At 35.0% G+C, this 25847-nt stretch overlaps 5 protein-coding genes and 1 long non-coding RNA gene across 10 annotated transcripts; all 6 read left to right on the forward strand.

The window, feature by feature from the left end:
* Positions 1–4762: 4762 nt before the first annotated feature.
* Positions 4763–6058, forward strand: LOC104822617 (protein LURP-one-related 11). Its single transcript, XM_010553885.1, has 2 exons — positions 4763–5138; positions 5564–6058. The coding sequence occupies exons 1-2, from the start codon at positions 4815–4817 to the stop codon at positions 5921–5923; spliced, it is 684 nt and encodes a 227-aa protein (XP_010552187.1). The 5' UTR covers positions 4763–4814; the 3' UTR covers positions 5924–6058.
* A 246-nt stretch (positions 6059–6304) lies between these two features.
* Positions 6305–7248, forward strand: LOC104822616. Its single transcript, XR_002024535.1, has 2 exons — positions 6305–6391; positions 6905–7248. It is a non-coding gene; the product is annotated as an uncharacterized LOC104822616 (long non-coding RNA).
* Positions 7249–8354: 1106 nt separating this feature from the next.
* On the forward strand, positions 8355–9376 carry LOC104822618. Its single transcript, XM_010553886.1, has 2 exons — positions 8355–8656; positions 9019–9376. Exons 1-2 carry the CDS (start codon positions 8415–8417, stop codon positions 9218–9220), a joined length of 444 nt encoding a protein of 147 aa, XP_010552188.1. The 5' UTR covers positions 8355–8414; the 3' UTR covers positions 9221–9376.
* A 2671-nt stretch (positions 9377–12047) lies between these two features.
* On the forward strand, positions 12048–14600 carry LOC104822619 (subtilisin-like protease SBT1.5). Its single transcript, XM_010553887.1, has one exon. The coding sequence runs from the start codon at positions 12048–12050 to the stop codon at positions 14418–14420; it is 2373 nt and encodes a 790-aa protein (XP_010552189.1). The 3' UTR covers positions 14421–14600.
* A 3603-nt stretch (positions 14601–18203) lies between these two features.
* On the forward strand, positions 18204–20646 carry LOC104822620 (ethylene-responsive transcription factor RAP2-12-like). 4 transcript variants are annotated; one of them, XR_002024548.1, is made up of 4 exons: positions 18204–18584; positions 19393–20024; positions 20103–20296; positions 20387–20646. XR_002024548.1 is itself a non-coding variant. In XM_010553889.1 (4 exons), the coding sequence occupies exons 1-3, from the start codon at positions 18302–18304 to the stop codon at positions 20244–20246; spliced, it is 1059 nt and encodes a 352-aa protein (XP_010552191.1). In that variant the 5' UTR covers positions 18204–18301; the 3' UTR covers positions 20247–20292; positions 20387–20646. The 4 variants fall into 4 exon arrangements, 2 of the variants coding, with proteins under 2 accessions (XP_010552191.1, XP_010552190.1); XM_010553889.1 differs by having other exon boundaries at positions 20103–20292; XR_002024547.1 differs by having other exon boundaries at positions 19393–20296.
* A 2236-nt stretch (positions 20647–22882) lies between these two features.
* LOC104822623 (GDSL esterase/lipase 5) lies at positions 22883–25450 on the forward strand. 2 transcript variants are annotated; one of them, XM_010553892.1, is made up of 5 exons: positions 22883–23436; positions 23563–23687; positions 24482–24592; positions 24804–25059; positions 25153–25450. In XM_010553892.1, exons 1-5 carry the CDS (start codon positions 23124–23126, stop codon positions 25401–25403), a joined length of 1056 nt encoding a protein of 351 aa, XP_010552194.1. In that variant the 5' UTR covers positions 22883–23123; the 3' UTR covers positions 25404–25450. The 2 variants fall into 2 exon arrangements, with proteins under 2 accessions (XP_010552194.1, XP_010552193.1); XM_010553891.1 differs by having other exon boundaries at positions 22889–23436; positions 24482–24712.
* Positions 25451–25847: the final 397 nt, after the last annotated feature.

Genomic DNA, 25847 nt, shown 5'->3' on the forward strand with positions numbered 1-25847 from the left:
TCCACATTCAAGAATCTGTACGAGCAAGAGCAAGACTTGAGAGGGGAAACACACAGATTCTCACTGGATGGACCATCCGTATATATATATATATATCATTTGGTTAATTCCCTACGTGGGTAAGTGGAAAGGTCGAAACTTTTTCACGGGAGCCACCAAGATGCGGATCCAGAGGCAGATTTTCCCTTTCTATAATAGAAAGTGGTTTTCATTTTCACAAGATCCAGAGGGAAAAAGGAGCTGGGCCGTGAGAGAGACTTTATGGGCCTAAAGCGAAGCCCAATATCTTCTACATTCTTGAAACCCAAACAAGTTAAGCCTTTAGGTTAAACTAAGCTTTTAGGGCCTCTCTCTCGCTTTTTTCACTTCCAAAAAATATTTTAAAAATAAAAAAATAAATAATATGATTTTTTTAATCACAATCATATAAATTAATCCAACTCTAAATGTCGATATTAACTGGACAGAATTTCGTCAAATAACTGCTATTCTGTAGAGATGATTTAGAATAATTACCCAGTATATATATTTTTAGATCAATCAAGAAATTTAAATACTAAGAAACTATGGCTTCTTTAATTTTTCCAAGTGCCTTTCTAGTCTCTATAATTAATAAAACATAGTTTATTATATTATTTACGAGACTTCAAAATTTTATAGACAATAGTCTTATTTTTGTTAGCATAAAATGATTCTTTCGTGAAAAAGAAAACTTTAATAACGATCATAAAACAGTAGTTCACTTTATTATTATATATATATCTACCAAAATAACATTTGAAAAAATATCATTAATTTGGATATCTAGGGACTAATAGTTTCCACATGGCCACGGTCAAATGTAATTTCTTTTCTAAATTTGGTATGGCTTTATAATTATTGTAAGAATATGTTTGTTTAACTTCTTATTGGTTAGCTTGTATTATATCTTAAATTATTACGTTACATGTATGTCATGCCACATTCTCATGAATGATACCTTTTAAGTGTTTGAAAAATTATTTTGATGATTATGCCTCTTAGAAACTTCAAGTGATCATTTAGATCGGATAAATTAAAATTTAAATATAGTGTTAATCCAAAAGTACACTTAATTTTGCACTAATAGTCATCATTTTGATTCATATATTTCTGAAGCCATTTAATTTTAAAAAACAACTATATAAATTTTTAAAAACAAACGAAAACGAAAAGTTTAAAAAAATAAATATTTTTTTAAAATAAAATTCAAATTCCAATCGAAACCAAAAATAGATAAAACTGTGTATATATATATATAATTCCACGTAAACAATAACAAAAATTAAATTCGAAAATAACCAAACCAAAATCAGAAATGGCCACGCTCTCTATAATAGCATTTTTATAAATTTATTAATCATCGGAGTCAATCTTTTAAACAACGTTTAATCTAAGCCCAAATTGTTCATATAGAACATGAAAGGTCGGAACTAGTTGGCCTTTTGCCACAATAAAACTAGAACGTAAATTTTCCTGAAAAGCGTGATTAGGATACCTACCATTACAATTTAAGTAATTAGCACACTTGATTATAATTAATGTAACATAATTAATAAAGTTTTTGTCTTTATGTCGGTATATCATATATATATATATATATAGTCGATACTTATCTTGTCAAAAAGGGACACAAAAGGGCTCACGTCAAAAGAACAAGAGTGTGTCATCTAACTTGGTTTTGTAGTAAGATGATGCAATCGGAGGGACAAAAGTTACAATTAAATATATATATATATATATATAGATGTATGTCAATATTGTACATGTAATATAAAATATGATGGACCCGATCGATATAGATATAACTCTTTATTGCGACATTGAATACGTCAAATGGTGCCCTTTTTGTATTGTTTAGCAAAGTCGATGAACTTAAGAAATATAAAAGGATAATGCGTGTAGTATATTGGGTAAAAGTGCAAAGAGATGTAGACAAATTAACCGAATTTTTCAACCTAATTAATTAAATGCCAAATTGAAACCAAACAAAAATTATGGATATACGAATTTTACGAATTCGATGCAAATATCATATGAATTTATGATTCTATTACAAATATCATATTACGATGAACAACGTTATAAAGATAAGTGTTTGATCCTTTAAATTCAACGTAAAACTGATTCATAGTTATTGCATAAAAAGGTACGAGATTCATAATAATTAAATATTATAAAACCTATTTCCACCAAACCCTTTTCTCGGATCAGGTTTTCACAATTTATTTGTGTAGCTTTTCAGTTTAGATAAAATATTTTGTAAACATATAAATTTGTAATTTAGGCGGTTGTTGAAGACAAGTATTCATATTCTAATACAAATTAAATAGAACTAATTCGAGATAAAAGAATTTATATTCTAATAAATTCGAGATTCAGATGTGTATATAATGATAATTTCCATGTTTAGTATTGTTGAAATGTTTTGATGATTAATTATAGAAACTATTAAAAGAAAAGAGTTGCACATTAATCTTGACAATATTCATATGACAACAAACACTTTAAAATATAGTATAAGGATGTTGTTACAAAGAAAACCAATTGTAGTGCCATGATAAAATCTCTACGGTAATTGACAGAAACCGAATATTTTTATTAAAAAAAGTATACTCTAGAAATTAAAATAAAGGTTAAAATATCATTGTGAAAATGATGATAAAATTGTGACAATTTTCTAAAATAATTGTTGTGTGATAATACTTCTAGAATATCAATCTGCGAGATCAAATATTATTCTCCAACTTGCTGTTTAAATTCATTTTCAAGATTTCTAAAATTAATTTTGGACCAATTAATTCAGAAATATTATTATATTAAAAAAAGAACGGTTTAGTTTTTTATTAATAGGTTTGGTTCGGTTTGGATTTTAAAAATATATTTTTCCAATTTTTTATATTAAAACTTTGATTTGATTTCAGATTCTTTATTCAATTTTGTAAAAAAAAAGATTTTTTTTCATTCGTTTAATCGGTTATTGTTGTATTTCAACTAAATTCGATTAAAAATAATATATCCAATTAATTCAAACATATTTAGATATTATTCATTTTATTTCAATATTAAATATCCAAACCAAATAATCATGTCACTATATTATTTTTCTACAACCACAAAATCACATTCATTTTTTGGGCTCCCCGAAGAGCATAAATTATTTTATTTTTGCTAAAAAAAAGTAAGACATTTTTTATTGGACTTCTTCGCACATAATTACTAAACTATAACACGATAATCACAATTAGATTAGAGGGGGAAAACACGAAATTAAAACAAATTAGAAGAGACAAAAGTGTAATGATGTCTGACGCTTATCCGCCTAATACCTAAAACCTGGATGTGATTTCTGACAGAAGCATTCGACTTCAACTCCACTTCCCTAACACGGACAAAGATACCTACCAATTTCATATTTTCCTGAATTTGTTTTTTTTAGGATATTATGATTTTATTCCGAAAATCCAAGGTGTTTTATATTATTCAAATGTTCATTAATCAAAGATTTGTTAGATCATTTTAATCTTGCTTTCTCGGATTAAACACGCATATATGCTCCCATGTACGGAACAATAATAATAATTTCTATTACATAATAATAATACTACTACCAATTATGAGCATTTCGTGATATATTTTAAATTAGTACGTATTTCGATGACATATGCACGAGGAATATAAAATTGGAAACTTGCGAGCAACTTCTCTTCCTTCCTAACAATATATATATATATATATATATATATATATATATATATATATATATGTGTGTCTCTTTTTTTTTTTTCGAAGTTTTATCTTGCTTCCAATTAACAATTTTAAAAATGACAGAAGCTTTTATTTTTGTAATCATATTACATCATATATATATATATATATATATATATATCAATTTATATTTTTGAAAGTGTAAAAACTTTTAAATATATATATTTTTAAACCTTCGTTTGCATATGAACATATTGATTCTTTTTCTACTGGTTTCAAATTAATTACATCATATAATGTTTTTGTATACTATGTTTACTTTTTTTTAATGTTTCACATTATTATTATTATTATTATTATTATTATTATTATTATTATTGTTATTATTATTGTTATTATTATTATCATCATCATCATCATCATCATCATCATCATCATCATCATCATCATCATCATCATCATCATCATCATCATCATCATCATCATAGAAAAAATATATTTTTATTTGATTATAAACCCGAAGTCCGGCCCGAATCCATCCGAAATCCTATAGGACTGGACTCTAGACCATCGATTCTAGGTCAGAAAAATAAATGGGCAGGCCGAAAAATTCTAGGCCTGAATTGAACCCGGGTCGGCCCGCCCATTTTACACCCTAATAATTAATTTTCCAAAATTAAACATGTGTAGGCAGGAATATATAAAAATAATATAAAATAAATAGTTTTAATTCGTACAAATCCGTAGAGATAACAAATCGTTTCTCAAGTCAAATTCATAGGGATGTAATATCATGATTTATGCTTAAAAATAATAATGAATAGCACTTTTGCTAGGGCTTATAATAAAAGATCGGATCGCCCATGTAATGAGACCTAGCTCCATAATGCAATAAACACGTGGATCAACGAGATAAGAACACCCCTTAAACTTATATAATAACCCTCAATTAATTATTAATACGAATTAAAAATAATCACAACGATAGCCGAAAAAAACATTTCCATATAAAAACCCATCTTCAGACTTCCGCACAGAGACCAATCATATGTGATATCTCTTCGTCCGAAAGCTTTTTCATACGTTATATGCAAATATATAAGCCGTGTCACGATCATCGGACCAAAGCTTCATCGCAGAACCAGATTTGTCCGGAGGAAATGGCGAAGGTTCATCCTCAGTTGTCGGCGGCGGCGGTGGCGGGAGCCGGAGAAGAAGACAGTCACGTGACGAGGGAGCGAGAGAGTTTCACGATATGGATGAGATCGCTCGTGTTCAATGGAAGAGGATGCACCGTCTTTGATGCGAAAGGGAACATAATATATAGAGTCGATAATTACGATTGCAAGAGCTGCTCCGAAGTTTATCTCATGGATTTGTCCGGCAAAGTCTTGTTCACTCTACGTAAAAAGGTACGAACTTACTAATTACTTCATTACCGTATGTATGTATGTATGTATGTATGTATGTATGTATGTATGTATGTATGTATGTATGTATGTATGTATTATTATTATTATTATTATTATTATTATTATTATAATTTCATTATCACTAAGGTCCCATTTCGATTTCGTTCTCCATTTTTTCATTTTAAAAAAAATTGAATCCATTTGGTTTTATATCAGAATCCGTCGATTATTATTGATAAAATATTCAATATATTTTCCAATAGATTTCGGTTTTACATTTATTTTAATATATTTTTTTAAGTATACCCTATAATTTTATATTGAATTCGGTTCGAGAAAGTTTGAATCTATTCGATTTATGAATGTCTACCCCTAATAATTGCGATGTTAAATTAATTCCTTATCATCTTTTATTTTGTTCACAGAGATTCGGGTTATTCAAATCATGGGAAGGATACAGATCTCCGAAAATAGAACCAACAAAACTAGATTTCCGAATGAGAAAGAACTTGAGGATCTCATCATCATCATCATCGACATGCAGAATTACGGCGGGACTACGTAGAAATGAGCCGTGCAGATACCGGATTATGAACAACAATGGGTCCGTTTTGAGAGTCGAGGACAAATTCGGAAGAATGATCGCAGAGGTGAGAAGAAAACAGTCGGCAAAGGGCTTGGATCTCGGGGAAGATGTCTTGACCATGGACGTGGAACCACAAATCGATCACTCTTTCATAATGGCCCTTGTTATAGCATACAATCTTATCAAATGTATATTGTAACATGCAACCATACGTCTATATATATATATGTATATTAGTATACATATATATAGGTGATAAATTGGTGAGCTTTTGGAGCTGTAAATTAGCTGATAATTTTTTTTGGCGGCGAAGTGAAAATCCATGATAATTCAGTCTTTGGGGGTTTAATTGAAATTAATTTAGTAATGGGAATAATTTGTAATTATATAAAACTACTTGGTAATATGTAAAAGAATGGAAAGTTGACGCAGAGGGTAGTATCAGACTCGTGCGGCGCACCATGGATGGAGTCGTCGTCGTCGTCACCAGCGATTGGCTCTCGCAGGCTCAGGCCGCTTTCGGACACAATCCACGACCGACCGCCTTGTCTCTCCCGTTGTCGGCGCCGGAAATTCATTCAGCGTGATTGAGGAGCCTAACAGTTGGAGGAAACAGCCCGATTTGGCCGCGGTGGTGATTAGGGCAAGTGTGGAACCCGAAATCGAGGTGAAGAAATCTTCTGATACCTTGAAACTAAGCGCCCTTTTCGTCGTATGTGTATGAAAAGACGAGTCTATTGCGGTAATTGTTTGTTCGAATCTGAATGGAATGCAATCAAATACCCGAGATTGCGGATGTTGGATTTCGAATTCGGCGGAGCAAATGGATAAGAAAAGTCTCGACTTTTGATGAGTTAATGTGTAGGAACTTAGCCATAGTTGTAGTCGTTTCTGGTTTTTGTGGATTGGTCAGTGATGATGGATCCACTCATTGGTATGATGAATTGCGTGTTCCTGGAATTAGAGCTTGTAGGTTTTGTCTGCATTCTTTGTCAAAGTGATTTTAGCATTGTTTGTGCTTTTCTTCACTGGAACTATCTCTGTAGCAACTTTAGAGGGTATGATGAGACAGAAATGATGCAGCTTTCCTTGTTTTATCAATGTGCTTTTGTTCTTCTGTGATACTATGCTTCATAGGCTTTTTGCTGGTTGTGTAATGTCCGTTTTTCCAATCGGGTAGTGATAGGATATCAAGAGGAGCCAAAATCACGGTCATGTGCATAAAGGAAACAAGAGTAACAGGGGAAGAAGATTTGCAGACGGTGGAGCAATTGATGGAGGTTCGGTTATGTGAGGGATGTTGGACTAGGTTCATCGTATCAACACATTTTATATGTGGGTACTCAGCAAGTTTGTTGTGGGTAGCTTATATTAGATTTGCAGATTGGGTATTAGGGTTTATGCTTTTGCTGATTTGAATGTGTAAGGAGAGGGGTGAGAGAGAAGCTCACAATAATCAACTTCTTGGGGTTGTATTTGGTTTTCTGGAAATCAATACAACATATCGGTTCTTGTTCTTGTTCTCTTCTAGGTTTTCTGTTACAGAAACCTTATCAGGTATTTCCTTCTTTCGTAAAATATGTACTTGATTTGGCAGAGATAGATCCTAGATTCCTAATATATGTATGATGTCGGCTGTCGAATTCTATGATGGTTCTTGTGTTTATCTTTCTGTCACGGGGCACGACCTCGATCTCCTTGACAACGGGCGGGATGTGACCTCGACCTCGATCCCCTTCTTCGACTCAGCAAAGTCCCCGCTTGCTTGAACGTGCCGAGAAATTTGGGGAAGTATCTTGCAAGGTGAGTTGTTGTTTCTGCTTTTGGTCGATTTAGCTTATAAAAATAGACGTGGAGGTAGACATGGTGCTTATTGTATTGATTGATGAAAGTAGCCATGTAATCAAACATGAATGGTACCTTACTGTTCCTTTCGATTCATCGTTCTTTAATTCATTCTCGTTCCGTATCCCTTCAAAGGTCGTGGTTGAAAGATCGGCTCGGGACCAAGCACCTCCTCATAGCACTTCACTCTGTCCTTCACCAATCTCTCTGAATGTGCATCAGTAGCCGTGAGTGATGACCACTCATCCAAGCTTTTCTTATATTTACATTTTGGACTGACACATGAGATCTTGCTTATGCTTCTGCTTATGCATAAGGCTTTTTTAGGTGTTCTATTGCTTTTTTATATGGTTTTTCCGTAATAGAAACATGACATATCGTGAAATATATGTAAAACGGCTTTTGTTATCTTCATATATATATATATATATATATATATATATATATTATGTATAATTCCTTTTACCAACAACAAAAAATAACACTTGCATCTGGACCTTACCTTTCTACGTCCACGTGAAAAAGGTTTGGGCATGCACCTCTCGTATAAACCCGGTCAAAAATGTTTGGCATATACTGTAATAACATTCATTTAAAAAAAAATAGTAATATATACTGACATAAATTTCCGACAAAAAAGATGGAAAAAAAAAACAGTCGGTTAATGCGGAAGAGGGAGAAAGACAAAAATAGTTAATGCCCACATTTTAATCGAGACATATATACACGTCACCAAATCAACAGTGCCCTGAATTTCCCTTCTCATATTCTCTTCTTCGCTTCCGTTTCATCACTCCCTCCCCTCCCCTCCTCCTTCTCCCCCCTCTTCTCTTCGTACAAACGAAATGCTTCATAGCTCGAGCCTTAAAGTTAAAAAAGAGGGATTGGTCGTAAGGCGAAATCCATCGGACTATGTCGGGTTGCAGCTCTTGATAGCTACTCCCAAAGAGAAGCCCGAAAACGTAGTGATCAAACCCTCCGTGAAATCGAACCGATCGGTTCGAACTTTCTCGGAGTTTTGTTACCTCAAGAGATGCCATCTATGCAAGAGCATGCTCCGACAAGACATGGACGTATACATGTACAGGTACTGCACATATATATATATATATTGAGATCGATATACGTGCATCTCTCTTGTATATATCTATAACCATGAATAAACGATGTGAGTACTCGTTATTTTCATCTGGGTTGTATACATAGTATGATCAATTTAATCACACACTTGTTCTGCATTCAAACAAGTCGAGTTCCATCATGAGATTTTCGTGTTTGTGACCTGGAAGCCGGAGATGGGTTTTTGAGTTTGCGTATATTATATATGTGTGTGTATGTACGTGTGTGTGTATATACATGTACTATATGTAGTTGAAGTGGTTGGTGAAAACTGAAGTGGTGTGGATAATGTTTTGTATGATGTGTGAATGAATGAACGAATGGGCACAGGGGAGATGTTGGGTTCTGCAGCGTTGAATGTCGGAGCTGGCAGATTTTGATGGATGAAAGAGATGAATTCGAGGTTTCTACTAATAGAATGTCGGCTTCTTGCCGGAACTGCAACAACTCCGGCGCCGGGAAAACCGATACTCAGATTCTTTTGGAAGATCTTCGGCGACATCGCCGCAACGTTCCAAAGTTATATATATAGTCCCTTTGAACCAGTCCTCTTGACTAAGCCTAATCAATTTTATAATTATATATATATATATATAATCGTGTATTTTTTTGTAGCTTTGATCATATATATATTTTTCTCTATTTTCACTCGGACGATGTCATGTATAATCTGTAGTAGTACATTTAAAAGACCCTCTTTGTCTGTTTTAGCGGCACTAGAGAACGATATATATATATATGTATATGTATATATATGTATATATATTATTGGTGACATTGATAATATTGAGATGATAATAATAATAATGAAAAAAAAACAGAGGACAATAATTTAGTTTATTGAAACGAACACATAAAATCAATATTAAATTAGATCTATCCATATATATATAAACACCCACATATGATCACATATATTATTACATCATTGATAATTTGGACAAAATCACAACAAACGTCCAAATGCATGTGATTATTGATTATATATATAAACACCCACATACGATCACATACATTATAGAATTAATTACTTATACACAAAAAAGTTTATAGCTCCATTATCTTTCTATTATATAGTTATAACACACTACATGCATTCGACTATTGATTAAGTATTAATGTCTTAAACGTATTAATTAATTAATTTTTTTGTTTACTTAGTGATTAAATAAAGTTAATTTCTTTCAAAAAAGTATATTCAAACTAAATAAAGTTGGGATAAAGACGAACATTTGCACAAAAGGGTTTTGAAAATGGATGTTTTGATTCAAACATAAAGAAGTCTTCGTAGACCCCATCCGCATTGGTTCCATCCTTTTAAGCTTTTTCCATTTTCATAATGAGCCCACCATTAATAATTGCATGAGAGTCCATAAGTCCCACTCCTTTTAATTCGTTTTCCAAGTTTTTTAAAATATCTATTTAGCAAGAACTATATATTATAATACTCTATTATACACATTGTCAGATAAGTTTCAACAAATGATGCGAGTACTAACAATTAATGTGTGTTCTCCGCTCCAATTACACTTGATTATTATCTTTTCATGTATATTTTTTCGTTTTAAAAAATTATGTTTATCAGGTTTTACTTCGGATTTTAATTTAATTTGAATTTTAATCGGATTTAGTTTTTTTTTTGTTTTAACATAAATTCTATAATTACATTTGCAATTCTCGAATTCTTTTTTTTTTTCCATTTTCGTTGTGAGTTTCGATTCTTCACCGTCAAAAGAGAAAATTGCCGGGAACCTATTTTTCTCCGTACGAACAACCGCCGATGCTTTTGTTACCATTTAATCCGAAAATTCATTTGATTATTCAAATATAATAATATAGTATAGTGGTAAATTCTCGAGAATCGGAAAAAGGAGCACTAAAGAACAAAGTCATGTGACCATTTGCTTTTCCTTTTATTAGAAATTTAGAATTGTAACAAAAATGAAAACTATTCCCCACACACATAATAATAATAATAATAATAATAATAATAATAATAATAATAATAATAATAATAATAATAATAATACAAAAATGTGACAACTCGGCTAGTTTTCCCACGAGTCCACACACACATATGACATACATGGCATCTTGTCATAAAAGTAGAAGACTAATAAAATATAACCTAAGCTTTGCAATTGACAAAATCTTAACTCCGACACAAATATGTTATTCAGTAAATCGAAAATTTTCAAGTCTTGCAATACATAAATAATTACATCTGAAATATATAACTATTTATAAAATCATATGGTTTTAATAACACAATCATAATAAATATTCATCTAATAATTTAAAACAAATATATTTATAATACCCAATCAATCACTTAAATTTGCATTATATATTATATATTTCGCAGTTGTTCAATTCACGTCTACGAACAATAGAATTATATGTTTTCCCGGAAACATGAATGATTTGGGATCCACATTATCTGATCAAATATCCAATAATGCGAATTTACAAGAGTGGCCCCTCACACGTGTCCTACTACTGAATTGGACCCGTATGCTTACGTCACTCCCTACTCACAGCTAACACGAAAATTGCAGTCAAGCCCCAGAAATTTCATTGAATTACAAATAAAGCACCCACAAATCTAAAAGTCACCGACTAGTTTCACTTGAACTGAATCGGAATCACTAATTAAGATTATGTGGAATAATACTATTAAGCTGCTAATGAACTTTTACGTGATAATCATTTAATATTCAACGCGTACATAATTTGAAACACGTTTAAAGATTTTGATTTTATGATTTAGCTCTAATGTGCATGATTAATTCTACACGAGTGGCATGGCACACGTGTGTCTTAAAGAAACGGGACCCACACGGCTCCGTTACCTCTCTGGTGAAACATGACAAAAACACCCCCTGTTTACTTTAATATAGAAAAACAGGTGATGACGCAGATGCCCTGTATTTCCCAGATTTCATGACAAATACCCCAAACTTTAAAAATGTATTAATTGTGAAGCAGATTTATGTTATAGCAAACACATTAATTATATATGGCTGTTTAAATTGAAAAAATAGGGATATAATGAGTGGAGATAAATTATATCATGAGAAAAAAAAACAATGAGCTATGCATATGTATTATATATGCACACAAAACAAAACACTTGGACTCTCATTTCATTTTCTATGCCCACTAATCATATAAGTGAAAAGTATAAGGACTGTTTTGTAATTAAAGGGAAAAGGGGACACTTCACAGCTCACTCACTGCCACAGCTTTGCTCTCTCAGCACCCACAACTCTCTTCTTCTTCCTCGTCTCCTTCTTCTTCCTCCACCCACTAATTCACAAAATCAAAATCCCCAAAAAAACCCTAATTCTTCACTGTGAATGGATCGATCTTCTTCTTCCTCTTCCTTCCTCTTCTTCTTTCTCGTTACCCTTTTCTCGTGTTCATCTTCTTCCTCGTTGAACGACCAAAAGCACTTAACTTACATCGTGCGTGTCGACCACGAAGCCAAACCCTCCATTTTCCCCACCCACCGTCACTGGTACGACTCCTCCCTCGCCTCCCTCCGTCCTCCGCGGTTCTCCGCAGCCGTCCCCGCCCTCAGGACCGTCATCCACACCTACGACACCGTCTTCCATGGCTTCTCCGCCAGGCTCTCCGCCGAAGATGCCCAACAGCTCATGGACCTTCCCCATGTCATCTCCATCATCCCCGAACAAGTCCGGCGCTTGCACACCACGCGCTCGCCGGAGTTCCTCGGCCTCACTACCACCGACAAGGCCGGTCTCCTAAAGGAATCCGATTTCGGGTCGGATCTCGTCATTGGAGTTATCGACACTGGGATTTGGCCCGAGAGACCCAGCTTCAACGACAAGGCTCTGGGCCCGGTGCCCAGTAAGTGGAAAGGCCAATGCTTTGTCTCCGATGATTTTCCGGCGACTGTGTGCAATCGGAAACTCGTCGGAGCGAGGTACTTCTGTGGTGGGTATGAGGCCACGAACGGGAAGATGAACGAAACCACGGAGTATCGCTCGCCGCGCGACTCCGACGGGCATGGGACCCACACCGCCTCCATTGCCGCCGGTAGGTACGTTTTCCCGGCATCGACCCTCGGCTACGCCCGAGGCGTTGCGGCGGGCATGGCCCCGAAGGCCCGGCTCGCTGCTTACAAGGTATGCTGGAACTCCGGCTGCTACGATTCCGACATCCTCGCCGCTTTCGACGCTGCAGTCGCCGACGGCGTCGACGTCGTGTCCCTTTCTGTCGGCGGCGTCGTTGTTCCGTACTACCTCGATGCCATCGCCATTGGAGCCTTCGGAGCCATCGACCGAGGGATCTTCGTCTCCGCCTCCGCCGGAAACGGCGGGCCCGGCGGCATGACGGTGACAAACGTGGCTCCTTGGATGACCACCGTCGGGGCTGGAACCATAGACCGGGATTTTCCGGCAGACGTCAAGCTCGGCAACGGGAAGGTGGTTCCCGGCGTCAGCTTATATGGCGGACCGGGTCTGGACCCGGGTCGGATGTACGCGGTTATCTACGGCGGTAGCCTCCTCGGCGGCGATGGGTATTCTTCGTCTCTGTGTCTCGAAGGTTCTCTGGATCCGAATATGGTGAAGGGGAAGATAGTTTTGTGCGACAGAGGAATCAACTCGAGAGCCACCAAAGGGGAGGTCGTGAGGAAAGCTGGCGGCATCGGAATGATCCTGGCGAACGGCGTGTTCGACGGCGAGGGCTTGGTCGCCGACTGCCACGTGTTGCCGGCGACTGCCGTTGGTTCGTCCGGTGGCGACGAGATCAGGAAGTACATCTCGGGTTCGGGCAAGCCTGGTTCTTCGTCTGAACCAACGGCCACTATCGTTTTCAAAGGGACCCGTCTCGGCGTCCGACCGGCTCCAGTGGTGGCATCGTTCTCGGCTCGCGGCCCGAACCCTGAGTCACCAGAGATTCTCAAACCGGACGTGATCGCGCCTGGATTGAACATCCTTGCCGCATGGCCGGACAAGATCGGTCCCTCGGGCGTTCCGTCGGACAAAAGAAGGACCGAGTTCAACATCCTGTCGGGAACCTCGATGGCCTGTCCGCACGTGTCGGGTCTGGCAGCATTGCTGAAGGCAGCGCATCCGGATTGGAGCCCCGCGGCGATACGATCGGCATTGATGACAACTGCTTACACCGTCGACAATCGGGGCGAACCAATGCTGGAGGAGTCGACAGGCAATGTCTCGACGGTGATGGATTTCGGGTCGGGTCACGTCCACCCGACCAAAGCTATGGACCCGGGACTTGTCTACGACCTCACGCCCTATGACTACGTGAACTTCCTATGCAATTCGAATTACACGGGGTCTAACATTGTGACAATAGCGAGACGCAAGGCTGATTGCGAGGGGGCGAAACGGGCGGGTCATGTCGGAAACTTGAACTATCCCTCGCTATCCGTCGTGTTTCAGCAGTTCGGGGACGGAAAAATGTCGACGCATTTCATTAGGACGGTGACGAATGTTGGGGATTCGGGTTCGGTGTACAAGGTTAGGGTTAGGCCGCCGAGTGGGATATCGGTGACAGTGGAGCCGGAGAGGCTATCGTTTAGACGGATCGGACAGAAACTGAGCTTTCTGGTTAGGGTTCAGGCGACGGCGGTGAAGCTGTCGCCGGGAGGGACAAGTGTGAACACTGGTTACATTGTTTGGTCGGACGGCAAGAGGAATGTGACCAGTCCCTTGGTGGTCACTCTCCAGCAACCTCTGTGACCATATTTTATGTTTTTCTTTTTTCCCGAATTATATAAATGAAAAAAGGAAAAAAATATGTCTAGTGTCTTTGTATTGAGCAGTTTCAATGAGATGCTTTTGTAATATAAATGTATCTTTTTGCTTGTAAGAAGCATAATGCCCTTTTGCAGAAAATATAATCTTATTTTGGTTTATCTATTTGCCAGTGGATTGATGTAATTGGGCCCAACAGAAGTTTCTTGTTTGTATTAATGGGCTATTAATGGGCCTGTGTTATTTAGCCCAAAACGCTTCCTTTTGTTCAACAAATTTGTGGAGGAGAAAATACCGATATATTTTACACAACTTTATTTAAAGTATATATTAGGGTTACTACTTTGTTTTGGGTATCCAAGTCTGATTTCAAAATGGTTTGGTATGATATCTTAGATTAAATTAACTGAATCTGCATCAAATCCCAATTGAAACACTTTCTTTTTTAAAAAAAAATTAATTTTTTCATAAAATCCAGACTAATATAGAAATACTATTGAATCACAATTCAATAAAAAAAATCCAATAGATATAATTTTTTCCAAAAAATTTCTGAAATAAATCTAATCTAAATAAATATACATTTTACGGAAGTTTGTACCATAAACATTCGCAAATGTGAATACATGACATATACGTACATTTACATGTTAGTATTGTTGTCTCGTGTGACCAAATCAAATGGGAATATTTATTTATGGTTTCACCCAAGAAATAGTCCAAACGCAATTTTGTTTTAATTGTTATGATGCAAAATTAATAGTATCTTTAAATCCAATAGAAGGAGAATTATGACTCGTTATCTCATTTCATGAATGATTTCAATACATAACCACAACCGCGTACAAAAAAAAAAAAGATACAACAACGATTCTTTAAATTACAAAAAAAAAAAGAACGATAAAATTATTTTAAAAAAATGTCGTATATACGTGCAATGCATATATGAATCTTATAATATGAGTTACTGCTATTAGTGGTAGACAACATGATTTAATGTTAAAATCAAAGTTTTACATTTGAGGTTTGAAAAAATACGAGGAGCTTTTTTCTAGTTTAAGCCAACAATAATAAATGCATGGCACCTAACCATCAAATGTCAATTTATGCATCTTTGTCCTTTCCGTAATTTGTTTTTAAAAAAAAAAACAAAATTTCCCATTTCATTTTTGTTTTTATTATATATATAAATATATATTATGGTTTGGTTTATTTAATTCTTCAAACAAATAATTGAAGCACCCATCCGTAGCTTTCGGGAGTTTCATCATCGTCTGCTACTTGACCTCATCTACAATCCAGTATCGTGTCTCGATAGATCCAAAGAAAGTGACCCTACCACTTTTATTCAACTGTCTTCGCATTCCCCAACTTGATCTCTACATGTACATACATACATACATACATACATACATACATACATACATACATTATATATATAACTCATTGTGATCTGTATCTGATTATTAGACATACGAGTCGTCATCCGAATATATATTATCGCATAGATATTATTATATCACGGGTAAGATCATTGCATTTTTTGAACAGTAGAGATAATACCCTATATTAGGGCGTAATACAATCGAGATTATCTAGTATAAATGGTCGATTAAGTATATTTGAAAATATATGGTCCGATTTTATTTGATTAATTTTGGTCTGGTTTCTATTGTCCCTGTTTTGTGATTTTTCTGTTTTTTTATTTCTTTTATTTTTAGTTAAATCATATTGATTGTATTTTAATGAAAATTTTCAAGAACTGGTGTATATATGATATGCTTTGATAAGATATTTTTGAGAAGACGTGTAATTCGATGCAACCGATATAGGGCGGTCCAAGTGTTTAGCGTTTGAGAATTAATAAATAATGTGACCGAACATTTGGTTTAAAGTAAAAACAAAAAAGGATTAAAGAAAATAAATGATAATTAAATTAGTAGGATTATGGCGAAGTGGGTCACCACCAACTTGATGTGAAGCCCTACGTGTACAACTCTGCCTCGAACAGCGCAGATCTTGTCTGAAAACTCCCACTTGCTCAACTTGTTCGGAAGCGCGTGTACTCCACACTCACTCCCTTTTTTTGTCCATCTCGATATTATCGTTTAAATAAATTTCAAGTGGAATTATCATCTCCACGTTCGTGCTTTTTTTTGTTGTTGCAAAATTCAATACACTATTGTTTTAATTATTTAAATAAGAATACATTTTTAATTTGATTTTTAAATAAAATAAGTATATTATTTAAATTAGTAAAAATAAAATACATTCAATTAGTATTGGCATATAACGTTAAAATTTAATAAATTGTGGTGAAAAATTGGAACGAATATATGTGGAAATAAGATGCGGAATATGTAAGCAATTTATCAAATAGACACTCCACGAAACCGTCGAAAAGGGACAATTTTAATCCTTATAGTTTTTTTTGATAAAATAATCCTTATAGTTATCTATTCTATTATCTTGTTTTTCTGTATGGGTGCGGACAAGTTTATAAAAAAAAAACTTAGAATTTATTCATCGAAATTTATTGGGTTTTCACTTTTATATATTTAATGGTTACACAAAAAAAAATCGCCCGATAAGTTTTTGTGACGTACTCGATTTTTTTTTCTGTATTGCAATTTTTGAAATCTTTGTTTACGATGTGATTATTTATAGGAAACATTTATTTTAAATTTGCTTATGTATTGCAATTTTATGCTATGTGTAACTTCAATTCCTATATAATAAACTTATGTTTAGATATATTTCTACACAATATTTTAATATTACAATTTGTAATTTTTTCCCAAATTTAACAACCTAATCAATCCAACGGCCCGCGTGAAACTCTATCTCTTGCGACTAAATACACGAAAACATATAAAACAAAATTACTTAAGCAAAACATAGAAAATAGCGTGGTGGATCTCATTAAAAAGGTATTTTATCTAAATAATGATGTAATAACTTTTTATATATTTAATTTTTTAATTTAATAAAAATCAAGTGATATAATTAGGAAAATGGTTTTTCATCGAAATAGTCATATGATATTTTAAAGTAAAACTTAGTTTATACTTTAATCTAAAATAAAAGATTAAAATATCTCCCTTACAAATTTGTCGTTTTTCAGTTTTTGCATATATATATATAATTAATATTTTTGGCACGATGCATGCACCTACGATTTTTCACCGCCTCCTTTTTTTACCCTCCCATGTTATATACTTTGACCATCTTTTGTAGTATGCCTCAAATATTTCAGGACTGCCCAAGAATCTTTCTCTATTTTACCCTTCACATTTGTCGCACATTTACCATTTTGCCCCTCAACAACCCTAATCATGATTATGTATGCGTGTTATATATATGGTATGTAATCTTGCATTCGGATTCTGATAATTTTTTGAGGAAATTTTATTACCTATCAAAACATCAGATAGACCAATAGAATTTAGACCCATATGAAATATATATCTAATGTTCATCTATAAACTGCTGTTGTAAATCTCAAGTCTATGACTATAAAAAGAAAAAAATCTAGATGAAATAAGTATATGTATAATAACTTCATCGAATGTTGTAGTGAAACTAAATACCTTTTTTGCTCAATCTATTTTCTTACAGATATCTCTTGCCATAAATTAAATAAATGCATCTTAACACAACCGTAAAACTGCACAACGAAAAGGGTAAAATAGTAAAATAACAACCTGGAAAAACATGTATGATTCTCTCTCCATCTGCTCTATAAAAGTATGAACCTTTTCTTCTAATCTTCTGATGACTCCGTCAGGGAAGAAACCAAAAGTACTTTTCAATTTCGCCGCTAAGATTCCGTTTGTGAAATTTACACCCTCTTTTCGTGAGCCGACATGTGTGGAGGAGCTATAATCTCCGATTTCATACCGCCGGCGAGATCCCGGCGCGGTGCAAACGACAATATCTGGGCGGATCTGAAGAAGAACGCGAAGAAGAGCGCGAGGAAGCGGTCTGCTTTCTTCGATCTCGACGATGAGTTCGAGGCTGATTTTCAGGGCTTCAAGAATGATTCCTCCGTAGATTTCGAGGATGATTTCGAGGCCGATGATGTCTTCGCCGATGTGAAACCCCCTGTCTTCGCCACTTCTCCAAAACCTGCCGCCGCCGAATCCGACGGTAAATTTTGGGGTTTTCAGTGTAAATGGGTCCAGTTTTCTTCGAGAGCTTGGGAAGCTTGTCGGGTAGAAATTGGACTGTGATTTGAGTAGTTGTGTGTGTGATTTTGTCTTTCATGTGATCTTATCTGCATCTTTTCTTCATTTTTGTGATATGTGTGTGTATTTTTTGGCATTTCTGGGGTGAAGGTGAAGACTTTTGTTAATCTCTTACTGAATTTGGTAGCTTTCTGCTATGGGTTTCTGTGTCTTTTTTAATCTCCTGAGAAATATCGTTTGTGATTATCCTTTTTACTTCCTGAGAAAAGATTCCTTAATTGATCGTTTTGTGTGGAATTGATCAACCAAAAAGAAAGAAAGGAAGAAGAAAGGTATAAATACATCACTGTTGAAAAAATGATCGGCTTTACTTGTTAGGATTTCTGGATAATAGAAAGTATCCTTCTTTTCTGGATTTTGTTATAGGTAGATTGAAGATCTATGTAGTTCTTTTCATGTTCATCGTTTTTTATGGGGAAAAAACCTTTTTAGAGATGCTTAGATTTGGATTTGATGTGGGTAGATTGAAAATATATGTAGTTCTTTGCATGTTCGTCGTTTTTTTTTGGAAAAAAAAATCTTATTAGATATGTTATAGGTAGACATGATGCTGGCTGCTTATATAGGTTTGACCATGTTATCTACTATCATAGGTTTGTCTTTTGTTGTCTGGATTGATCAGTTCTGCGTGCGTTGATTGATATCTTGGTTCCAGTTTAGTTCATGTTTGATATCTTCTGAAACCGTTTTGTATGTTCCTCCTGAAACAGGTTTTGCCCCTGCCAAGAAAGCTCCGGAGTTCAACGGGCAAGCCGAGAAATCTGCAACGAGGAAGAGAAAGAACCAGTATCGGGGCATCAGGCAACGCCCTTGGGGCAAATGGGCTGCTGAGATCCGTGACCCGAGAAAAGGTGTCCGAGTCTGGCTCGGGACTTTCAACACTGCTGAAGAAGCCGCAAGAGCTTACGATGACGAGGCACGCAGGATCCGTGGCAAGAAAGCCAAGGTGAATTTCCCCGAGGAAACCCCTCGTGTCGGTCAGAACCGCCCCGCTAAGGCCTATCCTCAGAAGCCAGTGGCCAAACCAAACCCAACTCTGGTCCAGCCCTACATGGATCAGAACTTGAACGCCTTTGGCAATCTTGGACAAGACTGCTTCGATAATATGGGAATGGTGGATGAGAAACCTCAGGTGAACTTGAACTCGTTTGACAACGGACTCAATGCTGCATTCCCGTATTTCAGTTCGGACCAGGGTAGTAACTCTTTCGACTGTTCTGAGTTCGGGTGGAACGATGAAGGACCCAAGACCCCCGAAATTTCTTCGATGCTGGTCAATGACCCGGCTCCATTCTTGGAGGACACTAACCCGGCCAAGAAGCTGAAGCCCACTACTCAGGAGGTGACCCCTGTTTCAAACACTGATGAATCACTCTCTGATGAGCTGATGATGGAAATGGGTAACCAAATTCCCTTTCAGGCACCTTACCTCGACAACAATAACTGGGAGGCTTCACTTGAAGCGTTCCTCAACGGAGATGATGCCATGGCTCAGGACGGGTCAAACCCGATGGACCTCTGGACCTTCGACGAGATCCCTTCAATGCTGGAAGGGATCTTCTGATCAGATCAATCTCCCTTTCACCCTTGTCGTGTAAATAAGGCTGCATGTTAGTGAGTTTCAAGTCCTCTTTTCTTCCTTGTGTCATCGTTCTTGTTAATACCGGAACTGATATTGTCTGCTGGGTCTGGTTTTGTTTTCAGGCATTGCATAAGCCATGAGCCGCCATGGAAGTGATCTCTGTCTCTTTAGCTGTCTCCATGGAGATGCTCCTCTTTATATGTATCCTGATATAATATATGAGGGGGTTGATGAAGTAAATAGAGGTTGTATTTTTAGGTGTCTTCCTTTCGAAATTTTACCATCTTTCTCTCAAGACTTTTTTTATTTTTTAATCATCAATGTTTGAAAAACTTCCGTATGCTCTTTTTTGACCGTTTCTATTTAATATCTCTTTTGTGCACATATTCCATTTAGGCATGAAATTCGGAAATTGTACTACATTGATATTTTGGTTTATACACAAATTTCATAGGTTTTGAAATAAAATGAGTTGGTAACTTGGAGATTTAAGACACGCCGTTTAGCTATAGTAATTAGAGATCTTAGAATGGTGGACTTTTGGATTTTTTTTTATTATTTTCATAATTTTTTATAAAATATAAAAATCTGAAAAAATGGATTTATGATTTTTTATTTTGATTTGAATTTCCTGTTTTTGTCAGGAAAAACAAATATATAAAATTTTGATTGGATTTTATTTTGGTTTTTAGATTCTAAAATTCAAAAAACTCTAGCTGTCTTAGAATTTTAAAGTATTTGATTTTCTATTTGCATATCATGGGTATTAGGATTTGGTATTCGATTTTGTACTCGTGGTTTTTGGGTGATCAAGTTTTCAGAGTATTCCAAATTTTGTGGTATCGAATCTAAATTTGGTAATAAAATTAAGCCTAGTTTTGAAATCTTTAATAAATATTAAGGGTTTTTTAAATTTTTGTAAAATATTTAGATACCCAATTTATAGTTTTTAGATCGAGTCTGATCAGATATCCGTTCGGTTAGTTTTGTCCAACCCTATAAATCAATAACCACCATGATTTTTTTTTATTAATAAAATCTATCAAAGGTAAAATTGAAAGACAGTACCGAACCGGACGAGGAACATAACCGGTTATTGGAAGGAGAGAGTTCATAATCTGAAGGGGTGTGAGAGATTGCGCAGGATAAGATTTCATAATTTATTTTATTTTTAATCGATTTATTAATATTTTTTTTGTCCGGTTTGGTTACGAATATCGAAATTGGTGTCGGAAAAAGGACAGAGGAGCTCGAGAGGTCGCTTTGCCTTGTTAGGACACATCGCGCATCGCTAACTTTCTCGTGATCTTTCGGTGGACTATTTTGGACATCTTCTGTTTCGTACGATGTAATAATAATATTGTCCCCTTTTATTTTCCCTTCAATAATTTATAATTTATAATTTATACGTTGTCGTGTTGCGATACTCCATGATAATTGAGCTGCTGTATATAACAGAAGATGTCCAATATTATTATTACGTGTTAGTATTTTACAGAAATAGTATATTATAAAATACGAAATATATTAATCTAGACCAATTATCATGTATACCACACAAAAACTTATTCTGGAATTTAGAACATATCTTAATCTATTTGAGTTGACAAATGACAGTGTAGATAGAAAGTCTTTTAGTATAAAACGTAAAAAATATTACTCTGACAACAAATGAGTGTTATCATATCTTTAGTACGTTTAGTCTAGGGACCACACTACTACTATTTATAGTAATAGATTTGTGTAATTTCTAAATCCAACAATAAAGAATTAAAAAATTACACTTCATGGTATCTGTATAATTATTTGACTCATATATTTTTCTGTATTTGCATATTAGATCACACATAATTAGTGACCATAATGTATACAAGGTCCAAATTAATTTGGGTTTTCAGTTATGTTGGAACATTGTTATTATTATTAATTCGTTAAATTATCCAAAACAAATGTAAACTCACACGCTCATATCTTAAAGGATATAAGTTTGGCATTTAAATGTCATAAGATTATACGGAATAATTAACCTAAGAAATAAATTATTAATCTCTATTTTTACCAATAATTATGAAATAACTATTCAGTTGTTAGACTAAAATTTTTAAATGACATCATCAATAATATTTTTGAATGACGCGCGGGAATTGAATATCCATAATAAAATCTCTTTTGAGACTTTAAAAGTTAGGTGAAATTGCCACCAAACCAACCCTTGGAAAATTGATGGTCGATATATCTTAAACCCATATCTCTATATATATGTCTCATAATGTAAGCCGGACTATAAAGTAAGATTTATTTATTTTTTCCTATTAAAGCTCAAGAGATGAAAATGTTTTTGTTGCGACCACTATCGAAGATTTCAAATGAAGAATCTCCATGAATAATCTCGTGACTTTCATACTCCATTAGGGTAAGGACTCTTTTTCCATTCCTTTCTATTTTCTTGTTCACATGGTCCCTCCATGATGTATATATTTTTTTGTTATATATATATATATATATGAATGCAAATCGCATTAATAATATGCTTTGTACAGAATATTCGTTAATATAATTCAAACAGGCTATTTGTAAACCAAACAAATTAAAACCATAATTTTAAAAAATAAAATAAACCGATTCACGTGTATGCATAATATATGCCATGTATGTTGCGTGCGTAACATATTCTATTCGTAAAATTTGATTCTCCAAATCAATCCGACGTTGAATCTCTTTGAGTGTCATTCTCATCATATATTTTTTCTTTAAAATACATTGCCAGTCCAGTCAACTATATACGCGACCGATTCACATTCCATACATTTCTATGTATATATTCGCGGGTGTTAATTCCGGAGGTAGACAAAGTCAACAATGGCGATGCTCAGGAGAAACCTCGCATCCATCTTTTTCTACTTCTTCTTCTTGTTGAACATTTTATTCTTTGTCAGAGTTTCAGCAAGAAAATCCGGAGCCAAATTTTCTCGGGGGCCAAACAGGAAACGACATCACGGTGACAATGTCACGGCCTTGTTCATATTCGGAGACTCGTTCTTGGACGCAGGAAACAACAATTACATAAACACGACGACGTTCGACCAAGCCAATTTCCGGCCGTATGGAGAGACATTCTTCGGTTTCCCCACCGGGAGATTCTCTGACGGGAGACTCATTTCCGACTTCATCGGTGAGATATATACATACATTGAATATGTATATATATATATCGTCCAATACTTACCCACATTTACTCATGATATACATACATTGAATATACATGTATATGTGTGTGTGTGTGTGTGTGTCCATGAAGCCGAATATGCGAAGTTGCCGCTAATCCCGCCGTTCTTGAAACCGGGAATCAGCAAAGAGAACGTCTACGGAGTGAACTTTGCTTCTGCTGGGGCTGGGGCTCTTGTCGAAACATTCAAAGGATCGGTAAGTTCTAATCAAAATTTAATTCTTTATTTTGATTATGAGATTAATTTGGTCTGTGATGAAAACATTTCATTTGGTTTTGTTTCTATTGTTGTGTATATATATCCACACACATGGAAGGTTGATTTCTCATAGAGCAAAGAGATTGGACCGCCATATATATGCGCGTGAACGTTCTAATGATTCCATAGTAATACATAGAGTCTCTAAAGATGCTGAAAAAGAATATTTTTTTTTTAAAAAAAAATTATAAGGAAATAGGGATTTGACTTTGACCCGAATATGGTGGCTAGATTATAGTGAGCTTGATTAGAGGCAATGTTAGGATGTGTTATTATGCACCACTCATCACCATTCCTTGGTCCCACCTGCTAAAGATGATTTTCTTTATTTCAAGTTATTATATAGGGTTATTTCATAATATATAGTTTATTTCAAGTTATTATATAGTTTGCAAGTGCATTCCATGTATAAGTTATTTATAATTAATGGACTGGGACCTATAAAAGTCTGTGAGTAAGCTACACATTGCAGATTGGAAATAGAAACTACGATCCAAGTAGAAATTATTTAAAATATAATTCTAAGTAGAAATGAATAGTATATATATCTTTAACAATTTCTGTTGATTAGATCTTAACTTACTATTATATGGTTCAAGGTGGGCAGAATAAGTGGTAAAATGGGACAATTAAAAGCCACGTGGTCACGAGTTCGAAAAAAAAATTTATTGTTATATGTATACATATGGGTTAAATGTCCTAAGACATATACTTGTGTCCTTTATCTGTTAGGTGATAAGTCTCAAAACACAACTCGATCATTACAAGAAAGTAGAAAAAATGTGGAGGAGAAGATATGGTAAAGAGGAAGCCAAGAAGAGAATTTCAAGAGCGGTCCATTTGGTAAGCATCGGGAGCAATGACTACTTGAGTCCTTTCTTGACCAACCGGTTATCTCTAATTCCCAGATCCAAATCCCGACATGTCGGTATGGTTATGGGCAATTTAACCGCATTCATTAGAGTAAGTAACCGATCAAATTAACCCTTCATCTATATATAATTAATATTCACTTGTGCATTATATAGGGCTTCTTGTATCCAATTTTCACCAGGAAATATATAAGATCGGAGGGAGGAAATTCGGTGTCCTGAATGTGCCGGATTTGGGTTGTCTTCCGGTTATGAGAGTACTTAAACCGGAAAAGGACGGTTCTTGCATCGGAGAAGCTTCATCATTAGCAACAATGCACAACAAAGCTCTGTCGAAGCTTCTCTTTCAACTGGAGGAACAGCTCAAGGGCTTCAAATTTTCATCCTTGGACATGAACTCAAGCCTTGGACTCAGAATGAGATATCCTTCGAGATTTGGTAAGTGGGTCATCTTAATTTTGTGAACATATTTATTTACTTAATTTAATCTCTTTTTTTTTTTTCTTTTTTGCGGTTTAAAACACGGATTAGGGTTTAAAGAAGGGGAGGGAGCATGTTGTGGAGCAGGGGAATATAGAGGAGTATTCAGCTGCGGAGGAAAGCGATTGGTGAAGGAATTCGAATTATGCGAAAACCCTAATGATTACGTATTTTGGGATTCTATACATTTCACTGAAAAAACTTATGAGCAGATCGCCACTTTGTTTTGGGATGGCGAAAGAGAAGCGAATTCTCTTGCGGTCGGTCCTTACAGCATCAAGAAACTATTTCAGATTCCCTGATGTAATAGTTGAATTAAATTTCAGAGTAATCTATTTTTTTTAAGGAATATCAAAGGTTATTGATATCCAAAATTTAAAAGAACGGAGGATATATTGAGGAAATTGAATACACGGCAGAACAAATTTGATTACGAAAATTAAATTTCCACACATCACTTATGATAAATGATCAAGAATTTTTAAAATTCGATATGTGAAATAAACATGAATTTGGAAATATGGTCATATACCATTTTGCGTATAATAGTTAGTCGGTGTAGAAATTTACGGAATGATGTTTTTATTGATAACCAAAATAACATATAAATAGATGAGAATGTTAAATTAAATAAGTAAAGTAGACATAATAATAAATATTTTAAAATATATATTTTTAAAATTTGATAAGATCTCTATTATACGATATATTTTATAATATTTTTTAAGATCAAATATATCTCAATA

The sequence above is a fragment of the Tarenaya hassleriana genome, unplaced genomic scaffold, assembly GCF_000463585.1.
Source record: "Tarenaya hassleriana unplaced genomic scaffold, ASM46358v1 Cleome37, whole genome shotgun sequence".
In the NCBI taxonomy this organism is placed as follows: Eukaryota; Viridiplantae; Streptophyta; class Magnoliopsida; order Brassicales; family Cleomaceae; genus Tarenaya; species Tarenaya hassleriana.